This window comes from Anguilla anguilla, chromosome 10, assembly GCF_013347855.1.
Source record: "Anguilla anguilla isolate fAngAng1 chromosome 10, fAngAng1.pri, whole genome shotgun sequence".
Taxonomy (NCBI): domain Eukaryota; kingdom Metazoa; phylum Chordata; class Actinopteri; order Anguilliformes; family Anguillidae; genus Anguilla; species Anguilla anguilla.
In genome coordinates, this window is record NC_049210.1 from 26,757,541 (window position 1) to 26,781,399 (window position 23,859).

The window sequence follows — 23,859 nt, forward strand, 5'->3', positions numbered from 1 at the left end:
AACTACATCTCCCATAATTCCTCATACTTTTTATCGTGCGTCTGACGTTAAAACACGAACAAAACTAAACGAACGGCCACAACCGGAAGCATGAAATTTTAGCCTTTGTGTGTTTTCATGGACAAACATTCGTTATATTGATCAGTTCGGTGTTTATTTTACATTAGAATACTAACACGGGGAATTAAGCGAGCTAGATTTGAATAAATATTACTTATTGAAATGTTAAAACAAAAAAGCGATTAGGCTACATTAATTTTGCTAGACTGGTCGACTAGCTAGATAACTTGGTACAGACTGTCGATGTTAGATTTTTTCTGCGATTGTCGTTTGCTCATTTTCTTGAAAATTGAAGTGCAAAATGGTATTTATCGTCCAGTTAGCTCGCTAATAACGGTTCCAAAGCCGGAATTTAAGAGTAATTTACTACGCGTCCGCTAAGGTTCAGATAACGCTACTAATTAACCATAATCACCCGCGCTAACAATTTAGGCAACTTATCTAGCCAACTTTAGCAAGCTTGACAGGTTCACAGTTATTGTTCTGTAAACGTAGCACGTTAGCTACAAATTGCTTAGCTAAAAGTTAGCTACAAATTGACCATTACCTAGGTGGGTTATCTATGAGCTATATAGCTAGTCCTGGCAAGTTAACGTTATACATATCGTCAGTCTGAGTGACGAGTGAGAAGGGACAATGTATGCGCCACCGGGATCTGCTCTCCCTGTGAGTCGGCGAAGGCGAGGACCTGGAGGAAGCGCTCTGCCTAAACAGCCAGAGCGAAGCCTGGCATCTGCGCTGCCCGGAGCATTGTCTATTACTGCCCTGTGCACGGCCCTAGCCGAACCAGCCTGGCTCAGGGTTCATGGAGGAACCTGCCCCAGACAGGAGCTCGGAGTAGCAGACGTCCTGGGTTATGTCGATCCAAAACTCCTCGAAGGTAACCTGTCTTGTATCCCATGCTATTGTAAATTCACCACAGTTCTAGCTTTGAAAGTCAGTTGACAGTATGATTTGCCACTACCGGGAGTGTACAGTCGCAACTACTAAATAAAGCTGCCTGTTCTTTACATCCGTGATAATTCCAAATTCCAATTGTCGCTCTAGGCGATTCATTTTCATTCCTGCCTTGGACTTAACAAAGACGAATACGTGACAGTCGTTGAAGTTTCCTACCTGGGATCGTGAAAAATCACCGCAAATTTATGTCTGTACTTAGTTATATACAGTAAAATAAAAGCCAGAAAGGATATTTTGGGATAATATTTTACTAAAGTGATTTTACCAGAGTTAAACATAACAAACCTGTGAAATAAAAACTTTTACCGCTTTTTAATTGTCCAAACGAACCTTAGTTTTGCATTCTAGAACGCTTTCCTCAAAATTCAACTTGTCTCTTTATGTTGAATACAGTCTATAGGATCTGATGAAAAACATGTTTTCAACGTACACAAATATGGAGGGCTAAATGTGCGAAGGCTAAGTGTACTTCCATATATGTCGTTTTGCATGTGCATCCGATGTTTTTATTGGCTGATGTACCTTAGATGTCCAATGGGGAGACGTATTATTTGTGGGTTGGGAGTATTTGTGATGTAATCAGGTTGGAAAAAGGAGAAAACGCAAAATCCCCTTAGTTTGGGGCTTTATTGTGTGGACGTGTGAAGTTGTTTGTGAATTATGTTTGTTTAAATGGGATCAGAAGGTACAGAAATGAATGTTTTTAAGGGCTGAGAGTCTGTGGTCATTGCGGTTATTTCTCTAGAGAACCCTGAAAAGTGCCAAACCCTCAGTGCTGCATACTGCCCTGCCAAGGCGTAACTTAGCTGGACGGCATACCTGTCTTCCCAATTCTAAAAGTCCATCAGATTCTTGGGGCAAATGGGTTGACAATAGTTAGACATAACGCAAACACCACAATCACCGAAAAGGAGTTTAGCAGAGATAAATCTTGTCCACCAAAGAGGGTTCTGGTTCCAATATAATTATAATTATGTCAAAGAGGTACTGCCTCAACACGTAAATTAGCCTACTATTTTACTTCAATAAGTAATTGAGCAACACTTACAGCTCCAATTATTTACAGCTTTATTACAGCTGATATGCCCTTATAGCTGTTTAATTCAACTACACAATGTGCTGTGAAAAAGGTCAATTTATAGAATTGTGTTAAAACAGGTTTGCCCCAAACATTGGTGAATACTTTGAGATTCAGAATGCAATTTGTGATAACTGAAGTAGGCATATTAATTTTCCACCGTCCGTCATCTGACTTGACACTGCAGGGCTCCAGACTAACTTTTTACATTGGTTGCACTGGTGCACCTAACTTTTTCATTTAGGTACACCAGCACATAATTTAGGTGCACCCAAAATTTTTCACCGCGCCTTTTGGCGCCACAATAATACATTTTAAGCGTTACCTTTTCTGTCAGTTCCCATACACATTGGTAATTTCTTAACACATTATGTAAATGATTGTAATCAGGAATAAAGGCGCAGATAAATGTTTTTTCTTTATTTAAATCACAGCACAAACAAGAAATCGCAATAACCTCAATTGTTTAAAAAATAAACTTAAAAAGTGCTGATGTTTAAAGTGCTTGACAAACTCAAATAAATAAATCAAATTCAAATAACTCAAACAAAAGTGTGCGCTGCTCCCGGAGGAGTGCAGGGCGTGGCTTCACACATACATGCCTTCTTTTTTTCCCCACCCACATTCAGCGAAGAAGAATATCATGGTCAGAGCCAGTCAGAGGCTGAGTAGGGGCGGGTCTTCGCAGAATGCGGGTGGGAAAAATAAATAACGCTACACATATACACACACTGTACTACAACGGAGTATTAGGGCCACATTGAGGGGGGAAAAAATTAAGAGATTTCGAGAATAAGGTCGTAATATTACAAGAATAAAGTCGTAATATTACGAGAATAAAGTCGTAATTTTACGAGAAAAAATTCATAATATTATGAGAAAAAAGTTGTAATTTTACGAGAAAGTCATAATATTATGAGAATAAAGTCATAATTGAGAAAAAAAGTCAATATTACGAGAATAAAGTCGCAATTTAATGAGAATAAAGTCGTAATTTTACGAGAAACAATCATAATATTACGAGAATAAAATCAGAATATTTTGAGAGAAAAACATTATTTTTAGGAAAATATATTACCAGCAACCAACAAAATGGGCGAGAGGACAGTCTAATTGCAGCCTGACCCTGCAATTTCCTCCAAGTCCGTGTGGTTCTTTCTTCGGAATAGACAGTTTCTTGCACAATCTTTTCAATGTCCTGATACTTATGATAATGTGGTGCTGATGTGCCAAAAAAAAGTATTTCTTTATTTATGAAACCTATACTAAAGTATAACTTCACAAGATGCTCCACCTTCCTTATTTTAACGCAGGTGGCAGGCTGCTCTTCTGATATTTCCCGTCTAAAATAACACGTAGCCTAAAATTACGACTTTATTCTCATAATATTATGATTTTTTTCTCGTAAAATTACGATTTATTCTTGTAATATTACATTACATTACATTACATTACAGGCATTTAGCAGACGCTCTTATCCAGAGCGACGTACAACAAGTGCATTAGTTCAAGGTGCAGAGGTGCAAAAGAAACACACTAGAGTGAAGTAAAGATCGTAGTGCCAGATGTGACCACATAGATCACGACTCCAACCCTGTAGAGTAACCTGTTCAGCAAACAAACAAACAAACAATCCTGCCAAGTACAAACTAGCACTAATATTACGACTAGAGCCCGACCGATGCCAGATTTTTGGGTCCGATGCCAATCCCGATTTTGGAGAGTCCTAGCCCACCGATTACCAATGTTTTGACCGATATTTTGTCAAAAAGTGCAACATTTTCAAATCAATTTGAAAAACTTATATTTTATTAAAGTTTCTATATTTAAGAACATTTAACTTATAAGCAAACAAATAAAAATAAAGAACTTTTTACAATGCGCTTTCGTGCAGGTTACCCGCGCTAACTGTTGGTTAATTCACTTCTCAAACAGCAATTCTTCTCTCATGTTATCACGACAAAGCTAGATAACATAGCTTAAAATGATCCATGTTAGAAGTGTTTTATCTGCGTTTTTACTGTCTGGTTAGCTTGCTACGATGATGCGTGACTAGATGACACACTCGCTTGCAATAACGCGTTGGCTACTGACACAGCATCATATAGTAGCTAATATCATTATCTCAGACAAAAAAACGAATGTGTGATGCATTCAATCACCATTTTATTTTGGCTGGTTATTTATTTGAGAATACAGCGACGTCCTCTGGAAATGTAGATCCTACGCTGCTTATGTGCTCACTGCCACTTCATAAAGGCTTGTTAGCCAGCTAGCTTGCTAAAGTGAACCAAATATGTTAGCTAGCTCGCTCGCTTGATAATGAGGATTGATAAACATAGTGGTCGTATAAATGCATTTAATTAAAAACTTTCACTAAATATACATACCGTTATTGCGGCAATCGAATCTGTGCAGACAAGTCTTGCAGTGGAGAATATTGGATGAGGCACGAGTGACAAACGTCTTATTAGAGAAGTAGCGCGTCAGCTGCTGCAGTTTATTATACTTATTAAAATATCGGGACACATCAGTGGCATAACTGCCGATCCCGATGTCGTCAGCAAAGTCAAATAATGGCTCTAATTACGACTTTATTCTCGTAATATTACGACCTTATTCTCGAAATCTCAGAATTTGTTTTCTCTCAATGTGGCCCTAATACTCCATCGTAACACACCGAGACAGACCTGTTAAATGTCAGGCACACCGGTGCAATGGAAATGTTTAGTCGCACTTGACAGATTTTTGGTCGCATGTGTGACCAAAATGGTCGCACTCTGGAGCCTTGCACTGATGACATAAAAACTTATTGACACCTTTTAAGTGTTCAGTCAAACCCTAGTTCTACATCCTAGAATGGCTTTCCTCAAGATGTAACTGGTGTCATTATTCGGAATACAGTCTATGCAGGGGTGGACAAATCAAAATTTCTGTCATAGTCCTCTGAGCTACCAAATATCAAAATGTGGTAGCTAGTCAGTAAGAACTTAATAGATGTGTGATAGGCACTTTATAGTTTAGATAATATTTTGGCTAGCTATATATGTATTTGTTTGAAAAATGTAACTTCCCTTACCTTCGTAATGTTACTAACACCAATATTCCTTAAGAGAGCTGTTTGATGCCGTATCAATGCCTTCTAATCTTCCCTAAAAAATGTTTATCAGCTGAAACTGTCAGAAGGCAGTGTTCTCCCACCCACAATCTAGATTAGATTAATCTAGATACCCTGTAAGAATATCTATTACTATCTAATGCTTTCACATTTATGTAAATTGGCCAACAACGGAAAACAAGTGCGATTTGAAATTAATTTATTGAACAACCAGGCTTCAATTAGCCTATTAAATCATACATTCAAAGGTAACATAAATAAGAAAAATATATTAAAAAGTTAACATTTAAATGACGGAATTTTGCGCAACAGTGCAATAAACTCTAGACAAGGCTATCGGGAAGTATGAGCCGTGATTACATGTTCAAGTTAAAACAATATTAATAATAATAATAATAATAATAATAAAATAATACTAGCAACAACAACAATTTTCATAAATTAACCATAACCTTGTTTAGACTATATAGGCCTAATGGAACAGACGTCGAAGGTGTACTCGGGTAGTGCTTCGCCAGCACACTGAGTTTCCTGTACCTGATCTCTTTGCTTTGCCACCACTGCAGGGGGTTTTGGTCGGGTGGGATGCACGGCTCACTGAAGTACTGCTCCAACTCATTGCGATCGGCCTCGGTGTCGGCAGTGCAGTAATCCTCGATGTGTCAAGTGCTGTGGTGCTTGGGAGGTTGGGTGGCGTTCCTCTGTCTGGGACTGGACATCACTGGTGCTCGACGGTTCTGGCAGGCTGTCATGAAGTTCGACCAATCTCTCTCGGATGCCCACACGAATGGCTGGCTCCATGAAACGGAGGTGCTTTGTAGCTATTAATGCTCAGTATAATAAAATCGAATAGGCTAGTATTTTTTGGATGTTAGTTAAATGACGAGACTGAGTCATTGTAGCCTAGTGCCAATAGATGGCAGTAATGTACCATCTAAAGACCCGTAATTGTATACAATGTATGGTTATTATGGGTATTTTAGGGTTCAAGTAACTTACCGTGATCAGTTGTGCTGTCGGGGGCTATTCGCTTTCTCAGGGAGTTGGCCACTGCAGTCTTGAATTCAGCCACCTTAGCTGACTCTCCATCGTGTGGCTTCAGATGCCTAGATAGCAGGCTGAAGGTGACTGGGTGCACCATGGAGAGGCAGACATAGGATCCACTGCACAGGGCTGCTGTTGCGCATTTTAAAGAGTGAAGTGCAGACAAGATATCCTTGATTGTCTGCCAGTTGTCATTGGTCAATTTGAGGGTTCTGGCATCGGTGAGCTCGGTGGTGTGCCTGTCGGAGAGGGTTGCTGACACTGCCCATCTTTGCTCATGAAGCTGATCAAACACTTCACACATCGAATTCCACCGAGTGCGGCAGTATTAGATTAGCTTGTGGTTCAGCAGGTTCTGCTCTACCTGCTTTCTCTTCAGAGCAGCGGTTGCAACTGTGCTGTAGTGGAAATATGACTCTAGTCTGCTACATGTGGCAACCACATGACTCACACTTGCGATCTTAAAGCCGTTGTTAATAGCAAGTTGGAGAGTGTGTCCAAAACATGGGACCGATTCCCACTCGGAGCACTGGTTTGCCAACACCATATTACTGGCGTTGTCATGGACACACGCACTAACTTCCTCCAACACGCCCCACTCCTCAGCGGATGCTTTGAGGTGGGCCGCTATGTTATCTGCGGTGTGCCGGTCATCAGAACTGCGTGTCTGTAGGACAGCGGTCTTCAACTCCCAGTTCTGAATGAAATGGCAAGTGACGGTTACATAAGACTCCATGGTAAGAGCTGTCCACGAGTCTGTATTAATAGCTACCTTGTCGGCACTTTGCAGATCAGCCCTCAAGTTCACCGTGCTTTCCTCGTACATCTTCTCCATTTTCGTAGTTGTTGTTCGCTGCGATGGTAGCTTGTACTCCGGCTCAACAAATGCCATCAGCTCGCGGAAGCCTTCTCCTTCCACAAAGCTTAACGGGAGCATATCTCCAGTCATCATTTTTGTGATGAGCTGGCTAATCTTTTCTGCCCTGGTAGCATCACAACGGCGTGTGCTAACACTGCTAGAAAATGATGTGATGCAAGATTGCCTGTTATCTGTCTCTGCTATTTTCTCCTTGTGCTTAATGCACAAATGGTTAATCATCAAACTAATTGTTCTATGATACGCAAGTTTAAGGTTACATAGCTTGCACTGCACATTCATTTAGTTTATTTTGTCGAAATACTTCCAAACATCACTCTTATGCCTCGTCGCCATTCTGCCTGTAACGTTAGATCAAGTGATGTCTGACTGAAAATGTTGAATGTTCTTTTTACTTAAAAAAAACAAAAAAAACAAAAAAAAAAAACGTTATCTGCGGCTGCGCAAATCCATCATTTTTGCTATATGGAGATTTTGCTATATGTGGAGATAGCAGTACATCACTGCGTCCTGTCCAAAAAATTTACACTTTTAGTATAGAACAGGGTCTACATATACTCACCGGCCATAGGTCCATAGGTACACCTGTTCAACTGCAAACTGCACCCATTAACACAAATATCTAATCAGCCAATCGCGTGGCAGTAACTCAATGCATTTAGGCATGTAGACATGGTCAAGACGATCTGCTGAAGTTCAAACCAAGCATCAGAATGGGGAAGAGGGGTGATTTAAGTGACTTTGAACGTGGCATGGTTGTTGGTGCCAGACAGGCTGGTTTGAGTATTTCAGAAACTGCTGATCTACTGGGATTTTCACGCACAACCATCTCTAGGGTTTACAGAGAATGATCCGAAAAAGAGAAAGTATCCAGTAAGCGGCAGTTCTCTGGGCGAAAATGCCTTGTTGATGGCAGAGGTCAGATGAGAATGGCCAATGACTGGTTTGAGCTGATAGAAAGGCAGCAGTAACTCAAATAACCACTCGTTACAACCAAGGTATGCAGAAGAGCATCTCTGAATGCACAACACGTCAAAACTTAAAGCAGATGGGCTACAGCCGCAGAAGACCACACCAGGTGCCACTCCTGTCACCTAATGAAGTGGCCAGTGAGTGTATACATGTTTTTTTTTTTTAAACAAAGCGAAAAAATGTGATCACTCTACGTTGAACGAATACTGACGTCCAAATCGAGTACTTGAGTACTCATGCCCATCCTTGGTAGAAAGTGGAGTATCCCAAAACAACAGGCCAAAATGATGACGTCGCGTCACAGACATTCAAATCTTCGTTCGAAAAAGGTTGGCTAAAATTCGATTGGCAAAAAATGGCATTCGATACACCCCTAGTTCATGTGGTGGTGCTAGTCTTTTAAATTTCCAAGAATTAAAGTCCTGCTCTGTTTGACATAGGGATTCTGCTCACACAGAATAAATTTGCCTTAAGGACCCATTAGCCCACCATTAATGCATTGAATAAATAAAAATAGTTACATTTATGAATCTCTTCCTCAATGGTTTGACTGATTTGAAAGGACCTTGGAATATAGCATCTACTCATGAATATCTAAAATCTCAGCATAAAGAAAGTTGCTATGTTTAAAACATGCTCACTGTAAGCAAAATAATTTGCATGCGGGTGTGGCTTTTTTCCAAAAAGCTAATAAATTCCAAACAGTTTGACAAAAAGTGATTAAACTTGGTGTGTCCGTTGATACTGCAATCCTGAGGTAGCCCTACAGAATTTGCCTGATTCAACTACAGGGTGGGCTGTATAGCTCAGTGATTTTAAAAAATTGGAACATTCACTAAAAATCACAGATTTTATGTAGACATTTGAAACTGGCTTCAGTGACTAATCATGTCAGTACAAATATGACTGTCTGTAGCCACCATGCTGAATTGGCAGCCAGTTTGGATTTTGTTTTTTCACATCCTACTTTTCTCACTTAAAATTAAAATTAAACTGGCCACTTTGATAGAGGCTACCTCCCAAACACCACTGACTAAATTTGTTGCTGACTGGCCATATGGTGACAGTATAGCAGTCTTTTGAATTTAAAAGAAATAAAAATGGATAAATCCTGCTCTGTTTGACTAGGGGACATGAAACTTTCAAATTATTCCTCTTCACACACACAATACGCTTGCCTTAAGGAACTAGTAGCCGATCGTTATGGATTTGCCGCTATTTAAAAAAAAATTTAAACACTTAAATTATGTCTCCTCCTAGATGATTTTGTCAATTTGCACAAAATTTAGATGGCAGCATTTAGTGACAGATTTGCTAAGATAAGTATGAAAAAGTGGCTATGTTTCAAAACATGCTTGCAGTAAGCCATTGAATGTGGGCGTGGAATTTACTGTAAAACATTTAGACATAAAGTGTTTTTAATTTAATTCTCTGCCATTTAGAATTTTTTGAAAAACATTTAAATCCATAAGGATCCTAGATCCATAGGCATCCGATCTGCAAGAAACATGGTACACACCATCTATTGGCATACACATAACAATTTCCTAATTCCAATGACCTTGATATGCATTTTTGTACGTCGCTTTGGATAAAAGTGTCTGCTAAATAAATGTAATGTAGCCTAAGTGTAATGACTAGGAAAATAGCTTGGAGCATGGTTTTTTACAAAAATGCAGATATTTTCCAAATGGTTGGATTTATCTCTATAGAGCTCTGTAGGCCTCTCTGAACAGTTAACCTGAAGCTGTCCTTCTGTTACTGACCCAATGAAACCAAAATCTGGTGAGACAATCTAAAATGCCCAAAAATGAAAAGTCTCATTTCATGCCTAGTTTTACCTAGAGCCATTGATTTTATACATATGTTCATCTCCTTATGTGGAACAAGTTTCCCATAAAGCCCTGTAAGTTCTGCCTAATAGATAATAGGGCTGTCAAAAAATATTCGAAGTTCGAAAATTTTTTCAAAAATGTTTTTTTTTTAAGTTCGACCCTAAATTTTTAATTCAAATATTATTTTTGGATTCCACGTTTTGTAATTAACATAAATATACAGGCTTTAATTTCATGCGGCGAATCATGTTCATGCACGCAGAGTTCATTTAACGTTGCTGGTCAGCTAAAAATAATGTTCCCGTGGCAGGCTATGGTTACTTTCTGTTCTGAAGATTTTGATAAAATTGGATGATGAAAGAAGTTGAACTAAACCGAGTAAGTAATTTATGTTGTTTTAGGCTACAGATATTTGCCGTTTGAATAGTTTTTGTGTTCAGAAATAAACAGGGATTTCCTATAAACAATAATTTCCTTATTATTGTGATTAATAAATGCCGAGTGCAAAAAAGTGCTTTATTCATTAGGCTATAGAAACTGCAGGGGGCTCATTTAAATAAAATTAACTTGCGTGCATACGTCAAGTGAAGACCTGACATAGAGCCACAACCTTTTCCACGGTCAAATTTTATAAATTACTATTTTGACGTGATTTTCTACGTACGTGCCACACAGTTGATCTAAAATACGTTTTATAAATGAGGCCCCAGATGTAGTTACTTAGTATGAAAGTTCACCGATGTCCTCTATTCTACTGCCTGCTTGTGGAAAGTACCTGACAGTACCTAGAGGAAACATGACATTGCAGAGGAACCAAATCTCAACTCATTAATTTCTCATGTGTACAGCCCTGTTATTTCATGAAAAGGAATAAACACGTCTACTTTGTCATAGAAGACCTGTCACTTTTCCAGTTGCATTTCATAAAGATTAGCCTCAACTGCCCTTAATAATTATAGCAAATTCTCTTTTTTGCTGTGATGCATGATTTTGGCCGAAAAAACTATGAGAGAATGTTGTGCCGTTTTTGTTCCGTTCTACAACCCTTGTGCTTAGATGGCAAAGGCCAGCATGAATGTATCATTCCATAATATGCCACAGAAACAAATCAATAATCATCCAGATTATGATTTAGGGTACATCTTATACAAGACATTTTGAGAAATACTGAAAAATACATTACAGAACACCCGTGACCCTGACCAGGAATAAGGGGATAATGATACTGGATGGATGGACATAGAACACCAGGAATTATATACATTTTGAATATGAATTGTCTTTAATACGTGCTAAATATATATATATTTTTAAATTATTTCTTTACCAAAAAATGTTGGTAGCATGTACATTTGAGACAACATTTCTGAGGTGCAAAAATGGTTGCTTAATCTGTATGCAAAAACATCTGTCACTTTTGCCTCAAAGTAGCTCACGATTTGCTTACTAAATAATTTGTCTAGTATGCCTATATTTGCTGTTAATAATTGCATAAACCCAATTGGATCAGGCACAGCTACCTTGCCTCAATCACCAACGATATCTTCTAATATTCTCACAATTGGATCAGATGCAGCTCTCAATCCATATACACAGATGAGAGGTGCACTCCTAATGCAGTGGAATGCAATCGCGTTTCAATTATGCATTCAGCTCATGAAATACCTGCGAAGACATTCACCTGACAAAAGCGCTTTAAGCTGCATACTTAACGTTGGCTCTGTTTTGTAAATCAACTCTTATAACCTGTTAGCCAGAGCCGTCTGCCAGTGACCTCAGGTCAGCAGTCAACCAATCATCTTCTCTGCGGCGTATGCGGGCAATGGTTGCTAACTACGCACTTTTAAATTCTTGGAGAGGTACGCGACATCAACGCGGACGTAGTCTGCAACCTTCACACATGCCGCACATTGCATACAACTCCTACTCAGACCCATTTGTATGTGTGCTCCGCAGAAGTATAAAACTGCCTTAAAACTGTTTAATCTGGAAAAAACTGAAGAAAATGTCAGAATCACCATAGGGCTCAAGGAGTTATCCATTAAAGACCTAAGGTTATTTTGACATTTTCACTACCCTCAGCTTTTTGCTGATTAAACAGGTCTGCCTGATAGATACCCTGTCATGCAACTCCTCATTTTGTTCACAAGATTTGTCCCTATCAGGCTTTGGCCTACATGATATGGTTTAGTTGGTAGGCCCTATTATATTAGGAAAAAAAATGTTTTGCTTACTAAATAAACAAAAGAAACTAAACTAATCAGAAAGTGGGGAATTAAATGTGGCTTGACGTGGGAGTTCCACTGATGTTTATTTCAAAGGCATGTTTCTGAAGTATTACAACTACAGAGCAACGTCTCTCGGTGTGCCAGGTGTGTTTTCAGCAGCTACTACTGGTGGTGATGAAACAGTTGAAACTTAGCGAAAATTAGGCGTAGTTTTCAAATGGAAACCTGGTTTAAATGTCATTGATTCAATATATTCAAGATCTGCAAGTCTCCCATGCATAACAAAAAAAGGACAATGATCCTACATTCAAAAATAAGAGTTAGGCTATTTGACGAAGATAATATCTGCGTATGTCTTTTATCTGATGAGTGTAACTTTGATGTGGCAAGGTCGAGAGGCACGTTATTTGTGGGACAAGAGCCGTGGACACTGCACTGTTTCATGTTTATGGCATGTTGTATTTGTGTTTCATTAGGTTGCTGGAATTACCTCCATTACACACAACAGTTTTTTTTTTTTTTTTTACATCAATTGCATTCAGGAAAAATAGTTTTGCAAGATGATATAAGTTTTACCCCTTTGTTTCCACAAAGTTATTCTGAGTCAGTTGACCCTTTTGCCTCTTAAGCGCAGCTTAGTGATGCCAGAAATTCAGCAGTGGCACTGCTGCCTAACTCTTTGTAGGGGAAACTCTGTGGTCTATGGCATCAACCATTTTGCAGTGTGTCCCATCTGAGAAACAAAATTGTACACATTATATAGTGAACTGCTTCCACCCCACAATGCACTGAAAAATGTAGGGTACAAGCTATGTACACTATCCGGAAGCCCAACATCCCACAATACACTGCGGTAGGGCTTTACGGTTTATTTCAACAAAGATGGCGGTTGGAACAAGCGGGCGGTAGCTGCTTGTATAAATGCAGGTTGTCCATAGTTATGTCAAATCATGAATTATATTTGCATATTCGATACGAAAAAGTTACCAATTTTCGTTAGAGTGCCAAGTGTAACGTAAGCGAGTTTTCTCCGGAGAGCTGCTTGTTAGCTAAAAACCTAGCTAATCTCGGTAGCAGTGCAACTCAAGCAAAACGTCAGTTTCGCTTGAATCTGATAAAAGATTTTTGAACAGTATTGCAATACATTTGGTCGATATTAATGAATATTTAACTGAGAATTTCATATATACATGTACAGATTACGTTCAAAAAAGATTTTATCAGGGACCAAAAACAACGTTGCTTTCTCGCCACATCAATAACAAACGCAATTTTCGTTATTGTGCGACATATATTCAAAAGATAGTAGCGGCGCAGGGTGATGACAACAGTGTCCCAAAGCAAACATTCATTCTGCCGCTCACTCCTTATGTAGTGTGCTACATATTTTCCACTATATAGGGAATAGTGAATGAGTGAACAAGTGAGTCATGTGGGACGCAGCCATATCACACACTGGATATGCTCATGTAGATTAAGGCTGCATAGTATACCGATAATACAGTATATCAAGGTTTACATTTTTTTCCACAGTATACATTTTTATATTATACCATATTTACCCCCATTCAAAATCACAATCAAATTATTTATTTAGTACTCTCAATATGTACGTTTTTATATGTACTCTGAAAATGCTACGCATGCCAAAACATCTCAGTTTCAAACCTATCAGCCCCATGGCTTTAAAATTTCATTGCAGTTGGGGACTCAAATCAACCAGGCTCATCTCCCCTTTTTCATCGTAATAAAAAAAAACACCCATTCGTTAAACTAAAATGCTTTATACCACACTGTAAAAATTTTGTTCAAACTAGCTGTTAAAAATAGTTTTCCCAGTGACTTAAAGCCACCATAAAACTGTGTACAGTGGCAGCAGGTTAGCTGGCTCTGGCATGCTATTCTAGCTGGTGAGGATTCGCAGTCTAGAAGGCAGCGCATGTCTCCTTTTCACCATAATTGAAAAAAAAAAGAAAAATCACCCCTTCATAAAACTGAAATGCTTTATACCACACTGTAGATATGATCTTGGCGAAGATACATGTAAACATTTCATTGTTCAATCTACGTTTAGCTGTCTTGATTTATCTGAAAACATTTTATGGTAACATAACTTGGACAAATCGCAATTTAACAATCAGGATTACGTCAAGACGGGTTGGCTATAATTTGAGTAACATTACATTTCACCAATACAAAATCCCTTCTGAAGTTATTTTGAATAAAATAGCAAGTGCTGTGTTTTTGGTGCCATTTCACCTCTGAAATGGCTGTGGAAGTCCCCCTCGGACGTTGGCAGCTGTAACATTTTTACAACACCAAAATATACGAATGCATGAAGAAATAATAACCAAATAACATCTAAGTGAGTTTTTCTTGTGACAAAATGTGAATAATGCCTTCAATGTGGTTAGATTTGTTTAGAATGACCCCACTGATTTTGGTGAAGTGTTAAGTGCTGGCACAAATACTTGTAAACAGTCAAATTACCATAATCATTTCTGACTTCTAAAGTAAAAAAGTAACATTTCTAAACTGTCAGACCACTTTGGAAAGGATTTAATAGCTTTATGTACTCAGATATTGTAATTTCATCATTAAATTACCTGTTAAAGTGAGCCCAGATGCCAATTTTGTTTTTATGTTTGTGTGTGGAACACTCATTGTGATTACAGTTCAGGCAGAACATTCAACCTCCCTACCATAACAACTGTGTTATAATCCATGACCACTAAAAGTAGATTAACAGTAGTTAGCTGACCATAATCAAATGATTTCTTTTTGAACATTCATTTGCAGAAGCAGTGTTAATGATGTAATTTTGTGGACTTGTGCCGTTAGCTGTTGCTAGTCACAGGATTTTGGCTATAAATTAAAGTGCAGATCTGGGTTCTTAAAGTTGTTTGCCATGCATTAAGCCACACAAGCAGGTGTGCCATTTAGAAAATCAATATACATTTTGTCCTAATGTAAAGACGTATAACTGACCATTTCATTGATTTTCTGTGGTAAGTGCCAAATTTTCCCCCTTGTGGGTTGTACCTGGAGTCTGTAACATTTTTGTGGGTGTGTCCTCTTTAGTCTACTGGATCTGTTGCCATTCTTTTCAAGTACATCTAACTGGAGGCTGTAGGAGTGGAGCGATTGACATCCAACCCCACCCATTGACGTGCAATTGGTTAAAAACAATTCTGACTTTCAAAGCTCTGGATTGGTCTTTGGGGCTGTCAAAGGGTGGGGTTTGAAATCAAGCCATGCCCTCCTACAGCCTGCAGCCACATGCTAGTCATTCTCCCACAGATTTGAAGTGGCCAATCAGAGTTGTTTTGAACAATTCTTAAACATGGCAGCAACAAGCTGAAACTTTTTGACTTCATGTTTCATTCAAATCACTTGCACGTTTATCTTTTATCCACTTTTATCCACTAGATAAAATCCTATGGAAAATTATATTGACACCATATCACAAGTATAACAAATTGTTGTGCATATAACCTATGATTTATGAAAAACACCAACAATACTGTATACCGGGTGTTGTTTAGAAAGCATACTGGGGTATGAAAAAAATAATATGGTGCAACCCTAATGTAGATGATAGTATGGTGGAGGTTTTGATTTGTTAGGTTGGGATACAAGAAATAACAATGTTGTTGATTTTTTCACCATGCAGCTAGACAACAAATGTTGAGCCAATAGATAATTAAATTATGTCATTGTGTCTTTTGTTTCTTGTCTTCCATGTGTAATCTTCTAGATTACTGTGTGAACCCTCAGACCATCCTTCTCCTGCGGGTTATTGCTGCCTTCTGCTTCTTGGGCATCCTGTGCAGTCTAACTGCCTTCCTGCTGGATGTCTTTGGCCCAAAGCACCCTGCCCTGAAGATCACCCGCCGATACGCCTTTGCACACATCCTCACCGGTACAGAAGAGTCGGGTTGAGCAGAGTTGGGTCATTATTAATCTGGGGTGGAAAAGAAATAAGCATGGGAGTTAGAATAGATTATCTCTTCTTGCAATGTTCACATTGGCAGGGTCACTGAAGAATATATGCAAGTAGTGATTAAAGGGTAAACACTTTTTTTGTACTGGGTTATGGGCTGTGTCCTGATGTTCAGTGTGGATAATGTCATTTTTATATTTTTAGCAAAAATGGGGGAAATGTTATGACTTTATGCACTATTATGCAGTTATTTTAGTGAATCATTTCATTTTATTTGTATAGCATCACCGTTGGTCCAAGATGTTTTTAAGAGGCAAAAAAATGGGAGGAAACTCAATATTCTGGCTTTTTTTTTCAAGAGGGGCAGGATTTTGTGAGGTTTGTTTTGAGTCTGTAGGATAAATGGTCCAGGAGTCATGATTATATAAATATTGGCAATCACAAATGTAATGTTGCAGACAATTTTAAAAGGAACAGTGATTTTAAATATATATATATATATATATATTATAGTTTTACAGAAACTGTGTTTTGATTTTGGCAGCACTTTCAGGGTTTGAGTTTGATGTTTCAGATTATCTACCTGATCACATAACTCACATTAAAAATCAATTTATTTATAACCATTTATGTATAACTCTTGATTATATCAATATGGAACATCAAGAAGTCCAAAAAAATGTGTCCCCCTTTTTTCTTCTTTTGGAATGCACAAAATTGTATATCCACTCTAATAACTAGACCCCTGGCTATCAACTTAGGTGAGCACAAACGAGCACATGCTGTCCTCCAAAGCATATGATGCCAAGTGCCACTCCTTATCACACTGAAGCTCACAATTTGGGCTTGCACAGAGATGAGTTGGAAGAAAACATGCTTACTGCAGACACAAGAACTGCTAATTTGGTACAAAGTTCATAGCAAAATTCAGAAAATGTGACTGTACTACTTTTTCTACAGTATCGGTGTTACCGAGGCCAAATTGGTATTGCACACCCGTCTGACTGACAACAAGCAGAGGAATGGGTGAAGCCACACATCTTCGACGAGAAGCAAATTTCTCAGGATGCATGTTGGAATAGCTGACGATGCGGAGCAAGCTGGTGACGTGACCAGAAGCGACAGAGTCCGTTTCATAGTTCTGTCACGGAAGATGCGTTGTTTAGTAAGATGTTATTCAAACTGGAAAATAACATAACAAAAAACATTGAACTCGGGACAGCATTTAATGAACACAGTGTGTCAGAAATAGAAGCCATGCTCCCAAGCGACCGATTGTGCGAAGCGAGAGTAATGCCAGGCGATCTTGTCTGAGGATGTGTGGCTTCACTGTCAAAAACGAGTCTGCATCTTGTGCCCTCAATCATTTTGACTAAAGGAGGAAACCCATTAAACTTAGCAAAGTACCTGAAAGACTGACAATCCTGATTTATTCAAAGAGTTTGTGCAGATGATGTTTTGTTACATGAACAACTAGCTTTGCAACATGTCATCAAAGTGTTAGTATGCTGAAATATACGTTACCATAATTAGGGGTCCAGGCAGCAAAGCTGGTGGAACCCTATTGTATCTGTTCGGATTATTAGGGGTCCAAGCAGCGAAGCTGGTGGAACCCTATTGTATCTGTTAGGATTATTCTTATTATTATTTTTCTCCGCTAAAAGTGTCTGAGGCTCAGCAACCATAAGTCCTGGAGCAACCAAATTTGGCAGGTGGGTTCCTATGGCCCCCCACTACTCAGGCACTAAAAATCACCTATGTCGGCCAGATGGTGGCGCTATAACAAAGGGTAATGCGTAAATGCCATAACTCCCACACCTTAAGTTAGATTAACACAAAACTTCATGGACCTATGCATCTTAACGTGCTGTACAACTTTGTCATTGGGACCACCTATGTCCGCCATATTGTTTGCCCGCCATTTTGACTTTTTAGTTGGGGCGTGGAAGTTTTCTCTGCTAAAATGTCTGAGGCTCAGCAACCATAAGTTGTAGTCCAACCAAATTTTGTAGGTCGGTTCCTATGGCCCCCCACTACTCAGGCACTACAAATCACCTATGTCGGCCAGATGGTGGCGCTATAACAAAGGGTCATGTTTACAAGGTCATAACTCCCACACCGTAAGTCAGATCAACACAAAACTTCATCAACTGATGCATCTGAATGTGCTCTACAACTTTTCTATTGGGACCACCTATGTCCGCCATATGGTTTGCCTGCCATTTGGACTTTTTCATTAGATGGGGTGCAGAAGAGCTGGAACTCCAAATTTAAGTGCTACGACATCTAGTAAACTTCTTTACGGCAAGCAACATCAATGGCGACGCAAGTAATCCGACACCGTAGGGTCTAGTTTTTAGCAGTGAGGGGAGGGTCTGAGCGTCGCGGAAGCAATGGAAGACAGTGCCAGCCAGAGTGCATGCTAGGCTACCAAGAGTTTGTTAGTAAAAGATTTTTGAGAGGATGTATAATTACTTTTCTTGAGCATGGAACCATTTGAAGACAATATCGGGTGAGTTCGTTTAGTCTTTGAAATCCGTCATTATGCTGAGAGAAATCGTATTCTCAATTTAATCTCTACATTGACTGTAAGCTTTGGGTTGTAACTAGTTAGCTGTTTCGTAGGTGACTTAACTCGTCTTAACTATGGCTTGTATTTTTGCATAGACTGCGTTTTTGCTGTTCTTGTTTGTGTTAGTGTTAATCAGTTAATCACTACAGGGTCCAAGTTGAACTATGCGGTTGTTCCCTGCACTTGGAACGGTAGGCTACTGCCCTCTAGGGTTTTCGACACACTTGTTCCTCGTTATGGTAATACATTTTGTTGTACATTGCTCTGGATAAGAGCGTCTGCCAAATGCCTGTAATGTAATGTAATGCAATATTCCGTAGCAACAAGATAAACCCGACATTAGCCCTAAAATATGCCAACACAGCAGTGACAACGCTGCTCACTGAATAACGAAATAAACAAGACATTTTTTTTTAATTATACCATGTCATTCTACAGTCAATATCTGGGACTAAACATTAAATAAATATATAACCTTACCATTGGTTTTACACGTAGAGATGTCCCTTTTGAGAATGAGTGGTCATATATTGTCTTGGACAATTGGTTTGTGAAATATACAGGCATTTGTGACGCCTGGGTCGGCTATCTTCAATAATAGCTGTGCGTAATACCCCACCTGTTGTTTACGGCGTTGTCACCCTTTTTAGTACAGTCTGGCTTGATTGACAATTTATTTATTCCGTAGGTGAGAGTATAAGCTTTCTAACAATGTATAATATGTCTAATTTTGCTTTTGGAATAGCGTTTTATAGGTCAGCGTAACCGGAAATATTTGACGCATCCTCAATGCGTCTTGGGTGCGTTCACACCTGTAGTTAGCCCTGTCCACTTGTGATGGGATCACCCAAGACGCATTTTAAGGCCAGGTGTGAACAGGGCTGTTGTTAGTATTTGGTGATATTGCCTTTTAATGGCTTAACTTGAATCAAACTCTTGGGGTAGCCTTCCATTATTTTCTCACAATACTTTGCTGGAATTTTTGCCCATTCCCCCTGACAGAACTGGTGTAACTCAGTCAGGTTTGTGGGCCTCCTTGCTTGGACGTGCTTTTTCAGTTCAGGCCACAAATTTTCTATGGGATTCAGGTCAGGGCTTTGTGATGGCCACTCCAATACTTTGGAGGTATGCTTAGGATCATTGTCCTGCTGGAAGACCCACTTGCGACCAAGTTTTAACATCTAGCTGATGTCTTGAAGTGTTGCTTCAGTATTTCTAAATAATCCTTCTTCCTTATGATTTTCTGAAGTGCACCAGTCCCTTTTCCAGCATTACCCACAACATGAAGTTCTTCATCCTGTTTATCACCTGCAACCTTAATTCTGTCTTTTTTATGCCGGTCTTGGAGTAAGGGCTTCTTCTTTGCGCAACAGCCTTTCAGGCCATTGCGATGTAGGATTCTCTTAATGGTGGATGTAGATACTTTGGTACCTGATGCCTCCAACTCCTTCTTTGTTGTTGTCTTGGGGTTCAGTTGAACCTTTCAGACCAAAGTTCATTCAGCCCTGGGAGTTCATTTTTGCCTCCTTCCTGAATGATGCAAATCTGTGTGGTCCCAAGAGTTTTATATTTGCATACAATTGTTTGTCCAGATGCTCATGGTACCTTCAGTTGTTTGGAAATAGCTCCTAAGGATAGATAGATCCGGACTTGTGGAGGTCCACAATGTTTTTTCTGAGGTCTTGGCTGAGTTGCTTGGATTTTCCCATGGGATCTAGCGCAAAAAAGCAGTGGCTCTAAATGTAGGCCCTTAAATACAGCCACAGGTGCCAATTAACTCCCAATTAACTCCTAATGATGCCAATCAGAAGCTTCTAAAAAGTCATTACATCAATTTTTGGACTGTGGACTGTTTAAAGAGACAGTCAACTTGATGTATGTAAACTTTTTGCCCACTGCAATTCTGATATAGTGAAGCTGAAATAAATCTGTCTCTAATCGATTGTTTTAAAATTACCTCTGATGTGAACAAAGAAGATGCCCTATTTGACTTGCCAATATAAATGTATGGTAATATGTAATGTGTAGAGTTGTGAAAAATTGAGTTTGAAAGTCTTTAGCCTCAGTCTGTGTAAACTTTTAGCCTCAACTAATGATTGCCAACATTGTCACAGGAATAGAGCTCCTGCAGGTTGCTTTTAAATCACTGAAGATTTATATCTAGAAAAAGCCACCTCTTATAAATATTTAGGCATATGGCTTGAGGAAAAAATAGTTTTTAATGTACTTATTGACAATCAATTGAAAAAACTCATGCCAAAATTGGGCTTTTATTTCCCTTAAAAAATGTTTCCCTTTTGAAGCCTGGAAGAAACTTGTGTTCACTTCTATCTGTGTTAGACTATGGTCATGCAATTTCCATGCTTGCTGCCTCATCCCTCTTAATCACGCTGCATTACATTCCGTAATAGGTACTGGCTCACATACTCATCACTGCACTTTATATGAATCTTTAGGATGGTCTTCGCCATATTAGAGGAGAAAAATGCACATTTTGCTATTTATTCTCATGCTACCATTGGGTAAATTACAAAATTGCATCTCCAGTTTTTTTATCTTATTATATACCATTAACCACTGCCCTGGATCCATTTGAGACATTTACAATTTGGTCGTAAGCAGAGGGTTGTCCAGAGCAGCTCAGATATGCGCATATACATAAGAGTTTAGAATATAAGTAGACCTTTTACTTACTTGTTAGTAGTAAATAAATAAACCTACAAAATAAACTGTCCCACAGCAGGTGGTCAATCAAGATTAGGAATGTTGTGCTTTAAGTAGCAAATAGGTCTGAGCGTATTGTTAGATATACTTTATGTGAAGAAGGTCCCAGGATAAAGACTTAAGAGTTTCAGAGCATTGCCTGAAATGCAGTGTTTTCAAGGTTACCAAAAGGTGGTCATTGTCAAATGTATGGAATGCAGCAGAGGTAAAAGTAGGATAAAGAGAGCATAGGATGCTGCTTTGGTAGATTTCAGTCATTCTGTCACAGGGAAAACAATTGTCTCTTAAGCCAGACTAAATAGATCAAGGAGGTTGTTCCGAGTTAAGTTATGTTTTAGCTCAGTGGATGAAATTCATCCAAGGGTTTTAGAGAGCGGATACATAACCAGTTCTCTGGTGTTCAGTGAGGAGTTGACTATTGTGGAAGTGACATTGGTTTTCTGTGGGTTTGTAGCAGCTTTGATTTTTGGTTTCAAAATATGAAGGCTTGGCAAAAGAGTCAGCTCTTTTATGGTCAATTTTACCTTGATGTTAGACAATCCTCAAAGAATTTAAACTAGTTATTTTGGCAGGACCCCACTAACTTTTAAGATTATCTTCAGTAATCTTAATATGATCTTTGGTTATTAGTGTACTAAATTTAAACATTTCTCTTTTTTTGTTTCCCCATCTTTACCCTCTCTATCTTTGAACTCTCAGTCCTTCAGTGTGCCACGGTCATTGGGTTCTGCTACTGGGCTTCGGAACTGATCCTGTCCCTGCAACAGCAGCACAAAAAGTACCATGGCTCTTTTATTTATGTCACCTTTGCCATAAGCTTTTATCTTGTGGCTGGAGCAGGTGGCGCCTCCATTCTAGCCACGGCTGCTAACCTGCTGCGCCATTATCCTACTGAAGAGGAGGAACAAGCCCTGGAATTGCTGTCTGAAATGGAAGAAAGCAGTGAAACCTATCCAGCTGAATATGACATAGCCAACCAGTTCCAGCCACCCCCTGCATACACCCCTTAGTAGGCTGTGTCTCTTCTTCTGTAAATAATTAATACTGCTATGGGCATCACAGAAAACAAATAACAAACAAAACACACCTAATAAAAATACCGAAACACACATACAGCAACATCCTATCCACCATAAGTACGTCATGCTTGAGCTCCTGGTGACCTTTCAGCATTTAAATGAGTTTATACTATGTTAAATGATTGTTATTCTTCCTATATTTGAATGTATTTTTTATTTTTTGTTCACACATTATGTGAGATGATAATTTTCATTCAATTTAACAGTTATGCTATTAGAAAAGTAGTAACACTTGTCAGTTTCTTATTCCCAAGATTTTCCTGTTTTATTGATTTTTTTCCCCCTGCCTTTCTCCCTATGTTTCACTGATGCCACTGCAGTATGTTTGTATAACGGACCTAGAAAGGAATTCAATTTAAGGATCATAAATTGCAGTGGGTAGTGAGTTAAGTGTAGATGTGGGTTTCTCATTACCTCATTCTTTGGAGCTTGTCATTGACTTTTGAAACAAGCAAGCTATTTCACACGCTGTTCTGGAGACTTCACATGTGGCACTTAAGTAATGAACAGTGAAGCCTCATACTAAGCCCTGTGGTTTTCTGGGTACTTGGTTGAATGCGTAATTGTTGGAGGCCTGATTCTAAGGTATCACTTTCCAAATATGGTTGTATCGTACAGCATGTTATATTTTAAAATACAATTAATTTAGAATAACAGTGGTAGCTATGATGTTTTTTCTTTTGAAAAGTGGTCAACATTAATATTACTACAGATGCTCCATTCTGGGTCTTGTATACAATTGAAAAATACAGTCTAACTTGGTGAAAAACAGATATTGACCATGAAAGCAAAGCTCTCATCCATAATAAACATAATAGGTAACTAACATGTACTTTGTTTCTCAAAAGCGACAATTTTTACAACTGGCTTATGCATGTGGCACTGCTTCTGTATCCTAGTAAGAATACATAGCCCTGAAAAAAATTAAATAAAAATGTTGCCATTTTGTTATACATTTTCTAAGTTTTTTTTTGTGGAAATGAACAGATAATGTAGATTGGCCAATTATTGTACATTATTTGCCTTTAAACCAGCATGAGTCATGTTCACAGGTTTTCCCCCTTTTTGATTCTGTTGTTTGTGTGTTGTTATATTAACTGAAATGCTTTTGTAAATCTTGGCTGTATAGGTAGTATTGCCAAAATCCTCTTTTGTTCTTGGTCCTGTGATTATCCATTTGACTTTTCTTTGGTCATTGTGATATTTGTCAGTTAATATTCAGAAGCTAGTCCTGATGTGGAAATTTAAATGTCATTTTGGCTAAGTTTCATGCAATCAAAACAATGAACTATATGAATTTTCTGGGAAATGATTGATTTGTGGAATTTCATTCTTCTTTTCCTGTAGGACATCAAGTTTCAACTTTCAA

The 23,859-nt window shown here is 38.7% G+C and overlaps 1 protein-coding gene across 1 annotated transcript; it reads left to right on the top strand.

Annotated features, from left to right (window-relative positions):
* Positions 1–45: 45 nt before the first annotated feature.
* On the top strand, positions 46–23,799 carry tmem127 (transmembrane protein 127). Its single transcript, XM_035380032.1, has 3 exons — positions 46–940; positions 15,930–16,094; positions 22,111–23,799. Exons 1-3 carry the CDS (start codon positions 697–699, stop codon positions 22,419–22,421), a joined length of 720 nt encoding a protein of 239 aa, XP_035235923.1. The 5' UTR covers positions 46–696; the 3' UTR covers positions 22,422–23,799.
* Positions 23,800–23,859: the final 60 nt, after the last annotated feature.